The 12,375-nt window shown below is 39.9% G+C and overlaps 1 protein-coding gene across 1 annotated transcript in view; it reads right to left on the reverse strand.

The window, feature by feature from the left end:
* Window positions 1-12,375, reverse strand: part of aig1 (androgen-induced 1 (H. sapiens)) — a 28,899-nt gene that overhangs the window by 8,673 nt on the left and 7,851 nt on the right. The window contains exons 2-3 of the mRNA XM_080882281.1: window positions 11,109-11,264; window positions 7,204-7,305 (exon numbers count right to left, since the gene is read on the reverse strand). Of these exons, the coding sequence (XP_080738407.1) occupies window positions 7,204-7,305; window positions 11,109-11,264 (258 nt within the window). The remainder of the gene's footprint in view (window positions 1-7,203; window positions 7,306-11,108; window positions 11,265-12,375) is intronic.

Consider the following 12,375-nt stretch of genomic DNA (forward strand, 5'->3'; position numbering starts at 1 on the left):
TGACTGATTACAAATTACAGCCTTTTTTTTAGTCAGAGCAGTCCTCTGTTTTCAGAAGCTCAAAGGTAACTGAACAATTGATTGACAACCAGTATCATGACCAGTTGAGGCCTGTTTCCTTGTTATTCCAAGACAAATTAAGCAGACAAGAGATCTTGAGGTAAACTTGCACTTGGAAGCATTTCACAGGAACTGGAAATATTAGATCCAAAGAAGGAACGTCAGCTAAGCAACAGCAAATGCCTAGAAAATGTGGATGATTGCAGAATTCTGTCCATGGTTAAGGAAAACCCGCTTCCCAACAGCTGAACAATCCAAGAATATGGTGCACCTACCTCACTGGAGGTTTCATTCTCCAAGTCTACAATCAAGACATGCCTTCATGGATGGAAATACAGAGGTTTTACAACAAGGTGCAAACCACTGGCTACACCCAAAACAACAAGGTCAGATTAGACTTTGCCAGAAAACACTTAAAGAGCCTGCAAAGTACAGAGAAAAAAATCTTAGGATAAACCCACTAAGGGTTTATTGATGATGTGACTGCTGACAGAAGGAGCCGGATGAATTCTGAAATGAATATGTTTGGGTAACCTTGAAAAAATAAAATTCATGATTGCATTCATTGTATCCAGGGATACTGTGGTGGGTATTATTCTTTCAGAGTAACTGATGATGAAAGTATTAACTGGTTACAGCTCGTTTTACTAGCCGTGTCCACTTTAATCAGTTTAATTTTCCCATGTGTTTATTTAAATGTATGAGAAATATATGATTGGTGTATAAAATATTGAGTGAGTGCCATTCTAGACCAACACAACTTCTTAACTCTCCACAATAACATCAAATTGACTCTTTTATTAAGTTAAACTGACACTTTTCATATCTTTGCAAACTTTTGTAACCTGAAGAGAATTCAAAATAAACTTCAGTGGGTTTGGGGGGAAATATTTCCCTCCCTATAGTTACAGCTTTAGAGTTTAAGCAGTCAGAGGGAAGCAGCTGATGCAGAGCTCATTGCTTAGTCTTTTAACCCTGCACTGATAAAGGGTTTTAACTGAACTCAAGCTGAACTCTGAAAATCAAAAGATAAGTCTCCTGTTGACATTTTTCTCAGCTTTCCAACTAAAGGAGCTTATCATGTCACAGAGGGACAATCCAGTTACACTTTCTATCACTCACTGAAAACGTGTGTGAACTTGAATGATCCTGCGGCAACACTGCCAGTATTTAGCATGATGTTTTTCTTGGAATAAGTTGCATATTTAACACCAATATTAAAGTTTCTTTTAGCTATCTTCTACTTCTGAAGCCTACTCCAGAGTACTGATCTTTAATGAAGCCAAATGCCCAAAATGTTTTGATAAACTTAACTCTTTGCTTTATTGCATCAACTAAAGGTAAGTAAGACAAAAGAAGTGAAAGCCCTAAAAAATTACAGTATCTCAAGACATTTGCACAGTACTGCACCTTAAATAACTGTAATAGTAAAATTGGCAAAAACCTGCAGCCTAAGTAGCATTTTCAATTTCCCCAAATCAAAAACGATGCTTTCAGTTTGCTTGTTTTAATCAACCCACAATTCTTGCCTCCGAAATTAGTCAGTCTTGGATAATAAAACAGCAGCAGCTCACCTTCTCACTGTGGAGAAGCAATTTCTGATAATTTCCTCTCATTTGACATCACTGCAGCTCCACATGATATGTAAAAGGTAAAAATAGGTTTTCACATTGGCACAGCGAATGAGTCTGACGAGCACACACGGAGTGATAACGATGCAGGCTGAGCAGACAAGAGATGAAGGTTAAGTGTGGATGCTGAATGAGGCTTCTGTGCATGTGTGTGTTTGTGTGTGTGTGTACTGAAACTCCACAGCCAGAACCAGAAGAGCTTTAATAACAAAGCAATGACTGTGTGTGTGTGTTTGTGTGTGTGTGTGTGCGTGCGTGTGTACGTGCCATAAGTCAATGGTGTCAGACCCAGTGTGAGGCTATAATCCCCTGTTGCTAGGAGAAACCTTGTGGTGTGTGTGTGTGTGTTTGCCTTTATAAACTGCAAGATTAACAGAAAAAGAAAACACACACACTATCAATCTGCTGGTTTTGCTACACTTATGAACACACTGCTTTGGCCACCATGGAGAAGCCTGACCCTCTGTGGGGCTGGGACACTTCTGTTTTAAGTATACAAGGATATAAATATAAATAAATGATGGTCAGTGTTTTTGTTGTTATTTGTGTAGTTTTCCTAGACACCAACACTAAGCACAATGATGGAACAGGATCCCATCCTTGTACTTATATTCTCCACATTTCCTGAATTTCTTTCAGCTTCGGTGTGCGAGCCTCTGCTGTGTGCCGCTGTCATTTACAGCCATGCTCTTTGGAAGCCTTTCTCTCACTCTTGACTACCATGTCTCACAGTGTGCGCTTCTTATTAGAGTTTTATATCTTTTAAGAGTTCTTAATTATCTTTATCTTATTTTATTTTCATTTAGTTTCCAAAGTTGTTTTGCTTGTTTCACTTTGTCTTCTGTTGTTAAGAAATGCACAGTAAGACAATAATAAAAACACTAGACACAGTCAAGCAGGCTGTAAAACCTATAAAAAAGACCTCTGAATTGTTACTTTCAGTGTAAAGAAATGTCTGAAATGTCTTGAGAAAAAAAAGGCAATTTTAATAATACCTCTCACTTTATCAACATTATAAAGAAACAAACCTCTCTTTTAAATGGTGAGTAAGAAGGAATTTTTCTTTTATTAAACTGAATATTAACAATAAAACAAATTAATTTTCTTGCAGTTAATGGTTCATCAGCTTCTCTGGTATATGAAGTTAATTCTTACCTCCTCTTACACATAATGCAGAACCAAGCCAGTCCACATCCAGGGCTTAAAAAATGTATCTAAGATGCTGGTTTTACATAAAATACATGAACATCCCTTTAGTAAAAGGACTGATTTATTAGAGCCCACCTAATGTAGCATACTTAAGACTGATACTGATGCTAATATTCAGTGATTCTGATATATCGGGTGATATTTTTTTACTTTCATACAACGTTGCAATGTCAACACTCTAAGCATGGCCGAAGGGTGTAAAATACAGAAATCAACAGACAGATCAACAAACAGCTAATATCAGGCGATAATATCAGTCAGCTGATAAATCTTTTTTTAAAAGCAAGAGGGCTTTTTTTTTTCTTTCTTTTTTGATTTCCTCTCATGCAGTTGCTTTTATTTTCTTGCATCTTAAAAATGGAAAAATGAGAGTTTGAGCTGCACTTATAAATGGGTCAAGATTGACATTAAAATAAAATTTAAGTTGCAAAAACTGCGCCTTAACTAAATTAACGAGTGAAATCAACAGTAAAAAGGAGGACAAGCTGCAAAACACCAAAGTCCAAAAGGGTGGCGTACCACAGTCTCAGGGCCCCGTCACGGGATGAGAACCAAGTAAAACTAAGATGAAAAGAAAATGAATCTACGAGTTAAAGAAACAAAGAGCACCACATTCGAAACAGGAAATGAACCGTGGTCTCCTGGCTGATAAACCTGTCCCTGATACTGCCACCAATTATCCACCCCACTTTGCACAGCACTGCTAAAATAGCAGAGAACATTAGTTATTCTATTACTGCAAGTTTAGCAAAAGCATCCCAAGCACGGTTAATCTGAATCAAACAACAGGGCAAAATAAGTCTCTTACTCATTTCTGTACCCCACCCATCCCCCTTGTGCAGTCAACTGAGGGGAAACATACTTAACTTTAATCCCAAACCCAAGCCTGCAAATGACAAAAGAAAGCAATCTGCAATCTGTGTGTATAAACTCATTGCATAATGAGCATTAGCAAACAGCGGATAAATCACGACAGTTCAGTTACGAGCCTGCAGGCAATCTTCTTTTTGTTAACTTCCAATTAGCTTCTAGCTGTGAGAGTCAGACACATTATTACAATATCATGTCTCCTCTTTCTCCCTCGGTCAACATCACTCAACCCTTCCCTCCTCCAATGGGAACGGCCATATGGTTGCCGTGGTAGCCCAGATAAACAAACAACAGTGATACCATGGAATACCGCAAAATATTTACAACCACACTTGGACTCACACACACACACATACAAAAGACTCCTCACGTTTTCTGTGTCTAAGGGACACGCATGCACGAAGGCTTTGGTAGTGCTCTGGTTGTTTTGGTCTTTGGCGATGGCACCATAGCAACAATTCTATTACATCAACTCCTGGAGTATGATACATCAAACTACACACACACACACACACACACACACCATCTTTGTCTTTTTCATTTCAGCAGGCGTTAACGGGAACGATCACCTCACACGCCTCTGTGGATCACTTTCTGGCTGCAGGAAGTTTCATGAGGTTTTGCATATCACAGACAGAGTTCTGGAAAATTTTCCGATTATCACTCACAACACACACAGCTGACAGCACTATCAGCCAGGAGGTGTGGTGTGCTGGTCGTTGTCTAAACATGAGATTAAACCTGCTTCCTCTAGATGACAAATCAAAGCGACCCGCCGCTCGCTCTATTCAAATTTAGAGGTTCACCAGCACCAGTGTTCTCCACTGATAAGATTTATCAAGGTTTATGGAGTTATGATCCACTGACATGACTAATAACCCAAGGAGGACCAGCTTTACATGTCCTGCCATACAGAAACCTAATATGGCGATTCATCAATCAATACAACTGTTTAGTGCCACTTCTTCCACAGCAGGCTGAGGAGAGGGTTTCTCAAACATCCTCCAGGTTCCCATGACAGTCCTGAGGCAAATGCATGCCAGGGGAAAGATGTATGAGTCCTGCACTTGATGTGCTCACCCAAAGTGCCTGATACTGTGCAAAAAATATAAAAACTTTTAGACATTGCCTGTCTCTGCTTTACATTTTACGTCTTTGAACATCTATTATTCTACACAGAGGTCCTCAATTTAGTTAAAAGTTCTTTAGCCCTGACTTGAGACAAATGGGATCACATTTTTAACCATTTTATTTTCTTAACTTGGGGACAAATTCTCCCTCTCAGCTTCAAATCAGATGAGTCTAGAACTTGTAATGTCTTTTTGTAAAAGTGCACAATACTAGACAGAGACACAGCCTGTCGGTGTGGAGTTTTCACACTTTCCTGAAGTCTGTGTGGGTTCTCAGGCTTCCACAGTCCCAAGACAAGCTTGTTAGGTTAATTTGTGAATGTAAATCAGCCACATGTGTGGATGTAAGCATGTAGCTGTCTCTCTGTGTTAGCCCTGTGACCACCAAACCACGTGTACACCCCACCTTTCACTCTATGAGAGCTGCCATAGGCTTCAGTGACCCCTATGAACAACATAGACCAGGGCTGCCCAATCCCGGTCCTCGAGAGCTACTATCCTGCAGCTTTTAGATGCATCCCTACTCCAACACAGCTGAATCACATGGTTTGATTACCTCTTCAGCATGCCATCGTGTTTGGCAAAGGCCTGATAACAAGCCATTCATTTGATTCGGGTGTGTGGGAACAAGGATGCATCTAAAAGCTGCAGGACGGTAGCTCTCGAGGACCGAGATTGGGCACCCCTGACATAGACTGAAAGAAATCTTAATGGTTCAAATTAAGTCCCAAAAGCTGCAGTTCCTCTAATGACCACTAGAGGCTGGCTCAAAAATGTATGTCAATCCCCACAGACACTCATGTTAAAAAAGCTAATGTAACTGCAGAAATAAACATGTTTAACGGTTTTGGTCTTTAGAGATTGGTCAGATGTTGCACCAACTCACTCATTTAAAACGTTTGGATTATTAGCGACGTGGTTCACCAGCTGCATCAGCTACTTCTAATAACTCAACTGGACCCCTTCATGAAGTTATAACTTTGATGTGCAGTTTGCGGTTAGTCTACACAGTGCATCCATACAGTTTATACACACAGCTTGCTGATCAGGCTTCTACCACTCGCTGATGCTCATGGTTAATTCTGGCTCCAGGATGCTAATGGCTAAGCTTTAGGCTATTATTTCAGCTCTAGAAAAGGGGAGGACTCTAGTTCCCAAACATGAAATGGTTTTACTGGTCTGCTCAGATATGTTCCACAATCTTTTCTGCTCAACAGATGTATCACCAGCTTGGGTGAATACTGAGTATGCATCAGTACCAAACCTTCCATTAAAGTTATATAAAGCCTATCAGCATATTGGGGATACCCTTCTCATTTCTCACTTCTCCCTCACAAGGGAAAACACCTATTTCAGAGCAGGGCGGGCAGATGGTGGTTTCAAAATATGTGCTGACAAAAGTGTAAAGAAGACAGGAAACCTTTTTTTGAATGGTAATTATCTTTCACTCGGTGCGCCGTGTCAAAATAAATCACATTCCTAAAATGCACATTTTGAGGTCTTTTATTTCATCCAACTCTAAACTCCCACTATCATCTGAAAATCCTACACCTGAAAGCCTAAAAAGGAAAGATTAAACTTACATGTTCCTCGCGTTCTTCTTTGATGTATTATGAGGTTAGATAAAGCCGTTACAATACAAATGGTTGAATCCCAGAAAAGCTGAATAATTGGTCCCAACATCCCAGACTCATGTTGAAAAAGTTTGTGAGGAAAAGCTGCTCTGGCTAACTGCATGTTGATGTGCTCAAGACTGAGTAAATACCCTTCATACAGAAGAAGCTACGAAGAAAAAAAAATGTGTTTCTATGGGTATGTGTCCAAATAATTTTACAGTTAATTTGAAGCACTCAACTCTAATTTGGACTACTCCAGGCCAGGAGAATGATTCTTATCATGGAAAAATATGGAAATACGTTACCTTTAATTCATGTGTGGATGAAAGGAATGGCTTCTTGTATTACACTGGTGAAACTAACTTATATCAGCAGATAGCAGCAGAATTTAAAAGCTGCCTTCAGTGACTTTTTTTAATTATTAATTTGAGCAATTCTTTGTTTCTTTAATCATTCAGTGTTCATTATTATTTATCTAAAGTTGAGAAGAAGAGGAAAATTTCCTTCTTTCCATTTCTTTCAGACCTTGATGATTGCTTTATATTAATCCAATGAATTTAAATACATTTACTGCATCTCATCACTTTCCTTCACCATCTACCTCTACAGCTCTGCCTTATGTGTTGTAATCTCAGTAAGTCGTATGATCAGTTGAACCACAACATCTGTAGAGAAAATCCAACTCACCATGCCGTGGTTGAGCCACTGAGGAATGAAGTTGTCCAGTAATTTGGGGTAGACCAGTTCTCTGTCATACAGGTAGAGGCTCCAGAAAGTAAACACCACAAACTGGAGAGAGAGAGACACGCACACAGAAAAAACCCCAAAAAGTTAGCAACTAAAGTGCAACACACTTTATGGAAAAGACATCAGTGCCAGATAAGTGGACAAAAACAGTGACTTTTAGCATGCAGCACAACGTTTCTGAACTAGTCCTGCCTACACAACGTCTGCTCTGTTGTCAGGTCAGTGATGAGAAACATTCCTCATATCCACCACTTACATTTCATTACACTCTATCAGTGGTTATTTAATATGTTGACGGTACCCCACTGGGACTATTTACCTTGGAAAATGCAGTTAAGCGTTACAGAGACAGCCAATTCAATGTTTGTGACATGCTACACGAGTAAAAAAGTCAGCAGAAAGTGAAATCTCAGTATAATTTAATAAAAACAGACAATAGAGAATCGTTCAGGAGGCAAACTCCAGCACTAACAAATGAAATCAATGTGCAAATGCAGTTCCTCTAATGGCCACTTGAGGCAACAGCAAGTCAATGACCATGAACCTCTTGGTTCAAATAACAGTTTTTCAGTTGTTTTTTTTTTTAATTAAATTATTTTAACAAATATTATTGCTTGTTGTGAGGTACAGACTATCGAAGGATTGTGTGCTGTATTTTTGGTGAGTGAAAATTTAGTACTTGCTAGCACTAACTAGCAGATATGTGTACTGCACCTGAACAGTTTATGATTCAGCTTGTAACCCTCTCAACACAATTTGATCTTTTCTGGCTTCAAAAACTAAAATGGCAGCAGTCTGGGAGTCTGGAACTGAGTCTGGGAACCAATAGGTGACAGCATCCATCTTTTGGATACAGTCTGTTAAAATACAATATGCTTAAGATATGTATGTTGTTTATCTAATTTTTAATTTAACATGTGGATGTAATAATTTAACATGTGCATGCATGTTGACTACTTACATCTTTTAGTTCTTAGGCAGTGAAAACCTGGCCCCTGGCACATGCATTAGGCTACACTCTACTTTTTACCTACTGTTAGAGATACATATACACTGTCCTCATTTATCCATTGGGTAAAGAAGGACATTGGAGGGAGACACATGAGGGTCATCTGTGATACCTTCTGCATGCCTTCTGTAAACCAAAAACTTCCCAATGATACATGCAGCTATTGCAGCAATCAGATTTCCCACATGACCTGAACCCACCATAAGCTGACCAGCTTCCAGTCTAATGTATCTTCACGGTTTGGATCAAGGCCAGTCCAGGTTCTGTAAGACGAGGGTGGAATTACCTGACAGGCATCTGCGTTCCAGTTCGAGGCATCTGAACCAACCAACCTCTTTTTATACCGTGACTGGCATGTTCTCTGTTTCAACAGGCCAGTGGTGGCGGGAAACAATGCGTGCACTTTGTCCCCTGTGGGGCACCCACAATTTTCCACCACACCATACCGCGTGCAAATGCCTGCAATATATGCACACTCCACACTCACGCATATATGCAATGCACAAATAGAGCTATAGCAACATATGCAGGAATGCACACACTTCCTTTACCAGACGGGCAAAGTTTGAGACATTACCTGTGGTAATGTAGTAGCTGCACCTGTTGTGCTGTATGTAACCTAAACTGTGAGGCCAATTCACACGCACCAGTTAACAGCTTCTACAGGTGTGTGTGTGTGTGTGTGTGTGTGTGTGTGTGTGTGTGTGTGTGTGTGTGTGTGTGTGTGTGTGTGTGTGTGTGTGTGTGTGTGTGCCAATAGAGCCAGGAACTATTGGGTTATTTAGGTTTAGAGATCAACTGTGTTTGACACTAGTGTCTGGTAGTCTATAGCATGAATATTTATGATCTTGTGCCAGTGATCTAACAGCCAGGACACAGTAATAGTCAGGTAGCCACACAAATTCTCCAGTATGCCAGCTGTGGGGCACGTTGCCTAGTAAAATCTTGAATAAAAGTGTGTGTGTTAAGCAAAAGACTGCCAGCCTTGCAAAAAAAATGGATTAGACAGAGGTCAAAGTCTGGCTGTCTGGATGATTCGTCAGTGCTTTCTCTGTTCTGTTCATTCACAGCAGGATTGAAAAAGATGAAGCACATCATACCATTACACCCATTTTTTTAACCTCAGTAAATTTTCACATCCAGTTAATCTATGTTCTTTCTCTTTACACAAACTCTCACAAAAGGAGTTCACCCAGGTATGTGAATGTAGCCAAAGTATATCTGGTGACTCTTTTCAGCATTTTTTTCCATCTAACTGAGTGAGCAATCGCAGCTGTTGATCTTCTTTCACTTTTACTTTTAAGTTGCTGCTAACCAGCCGGGACCCTTTTCATCTCATGTTTCCCTACTAACACGCTGACCATCCATAGTTGCGGCAGAGCAAAAATTAGCTTTTTAAGAGATGATTTTATTTATTAATAGAAAAAAGCCATCTAAACCTGCCTGACTCTGAGTGAAAAAATAATTCCCATCTAAACCTAATAAGTGATCGTGCCAGCTTTGGTAGCAAGAACCGCAATCAAGCATTTGTGATAACTGAAAATGAGTCTTTCGCATTGCTGTGGACTGATATCAGCCCCCTGTTCTTTGCAGAATTCTTTTAATTCAGCCACATTGGGGGGTTTTCAATCATGCCATTTAAGATAACTTAAATTAATACTTTAACTAGGCCACTCCAAAACCTTCTTTTATCGAACCATTCACAAGTGGACGTGCTGGTGTTTTTTCAGGTCATTGTTGTGCTGCACAACCCAACTGAGCTCGAGCCTCAGGCATGAACTGATGGCTGGACATTCTCCTTCAGGATTTTTCTGGTAGCAAAGCAGCCTCAGACCACAACACTATAATCACCGACTATCAGTACGATATTTTTTCTGTGAAATACGGCGTTAGTTTTATCCCAGGTGTAATTACTTTTTCTACACAGGATCAGGTGTGTTTGCACAGCTTTTTTCCCTTAATAAATAAAATCATCATTTAAAAAATGCATTTTGTATTTATTTTTTTAATGATTTGAAACATGAAAAACAAATATTAAAAATACTAAGAAATCACTCAGGGGGAAATTGGTTTTATTCTCCTATTTCCTAGTTGTTTCCTTTTAGTATGGCTTATTCTCGTTTGCCTTTTTTTTCTCTTTTTACCTTTTATTTCTTTTTAGAATGTCGATATTATATATTTTGTTTTGTTTTTAGGTTGCTTTTAAGGTCTAGCCAGGGATTATGGATGAAAAATTAGCCTACGGCATTTACAGCAATGTTTAATAATGAACATTGTCCCTGTTACAAATAAACAAATTAAATAAAAAAAGTTAAAAACAATAATTGTTGGCACCAGACAGTGTTTAGATATCACATTGTAAACTGTAGACCTTTGTGCTTTGCAGTGTGATCGTTTGCAGATACCTGGTGTAATGAGATTTTATAGTTCTGATGTTTTTAAATAGTTTATTGTTGTTGTTATGTGAACTATCAAGGTCAAAGGCTCTCGGGCTAACCCAACCATGCGCCAAATCAGAAAAAAAGCTCAATTTAAAGCATCATTCCCAGACATTAATCACCCCATGAGGTGAGACTGAAAATGTCAGACAATTTTTATGCGGTTGACATTAACAATTTCCATGATTACAGGTTGGTAGGACACTGCCACCACCCTCAGGAGTGGAAGAAAAATAAGGGCAAGAGAGGCGTTAAGAAAAGGGGAGCATGGCGGAGAGTTGATTATACTAAAAATGGATTACTCCGGCCTTCAGTTCCTGCAAGGCAAGCCCATCCATTCCCGGGCTATTGTGTGTTTGCCTGTGTACGTGCTTGCCTATGTGCATTAATCCTCTCACCGCTCCGACAGGGAAGGCCAGGACGGCCATCATCCAGTCTCGCAGGCCAATCAGCTTTCTCAGCTGCCGCTCCTGCTCCCTGCTGTCGCCTCCCTTAGTCAGCAGACTGGACACATCGATCAGGACACACAATCCGAAAAACACCGCCTGGATCACCTGCAGAGAGGAACAGGGGGAGTTCAGCGAGCTCTTTGGCAGCACAAACACTTTCTCACAACAAAGAGATGAAGAGAGGAGGAGAAAAAGAGCTTAGACGGTAGATTTTTTAGAAGAAAGAAGAAGAGCCAAAGAGAACAGACTGCAGACAATCGTTAACTCTTTCACTGCTCACTTCTCCAGTCAAATTCAATAAAAGTGGTTGAAAGAAAAAAAACAGGCTGTGCCCAGGCACATAGTTACAAACCACTCACCTGAAACTGTCATGAACCAGAGCAACAACACAATCGTTATCTGCTATAACTACAGAGTTTCAAACCTCCTCTGGCATTAACATCAGTACAAACGCTGTATGCTGGGAGCTTCTTGGCATTGGTTTCTATGCCTGTAGGGGTAATCTGCGGGCGGGCCAGTGTTTTTGTCCTTATCATTTATGTTTCAAATTAATTCAACTTTATTTATACAAATCACAACAACAGTTGCTTCAAGGCACTTTCCATTATAAGGTAAAGACCCTGCAATAATACAGAGAACACTCCAACAGATCAGATCACCCCCTATGAGCAAGCACTTGGTAACAGTGGGAAAGAAAAACTCCCTTTTAACAGGAAGAAACCTCCACCAGAACCAGGCTCAGGAAAGGTTGGCCATCTGCCACAACTGATTGTGGATTAGGGGAAGAAGACAGGATAAAGACACGCTGTGGAAGAGAGCCAGAGATGAATAATAACGAATGATTAAATGCAGAGAGGCGTATAAACACATAATGCTTGTTTACCAGTTCAGCTGCCAATTAGCTCTTCAGCTAAAAGGGCTACGACAGCTACCATGTTAAGTGTAACAGTTTCTCCCATAGACTTCTATTAAGAGTTATTTGAGTGCTATATCTCTATCATTTTAGTAGTTCTGGCTTAAGTTTGCTTCCAGCAACCAACAAAAGCCCACAAATATTCTCTTAGCAGTTAGGATTGGGTTTAGTAAAGAGCAGCTGTTGGTATTAGCTAGTTCAAAGAAACTGGCACCGTGTTGAAAAACTTTGTATGAAGTTCCTTTAAAAGGGGTCACCACAGTGGGCAGCATTTATCTGCCAAAAATGTGGAAATCCCTTGAG

The sequence above is a fragment of the Rhamphochromis sp. 'chilingali' genome (assembly GCF_963969265.1).
Source record: "Rhamphochromis sp. 'chilingali' genome assembly, chromosome: 5".
NCBI lineage: Eukaryota > Metazoa > Chordata > Actinopteri > Cichliformes > Cichlidae > Rhamphochromis > Rhamphochromis sp. 'chilingali'.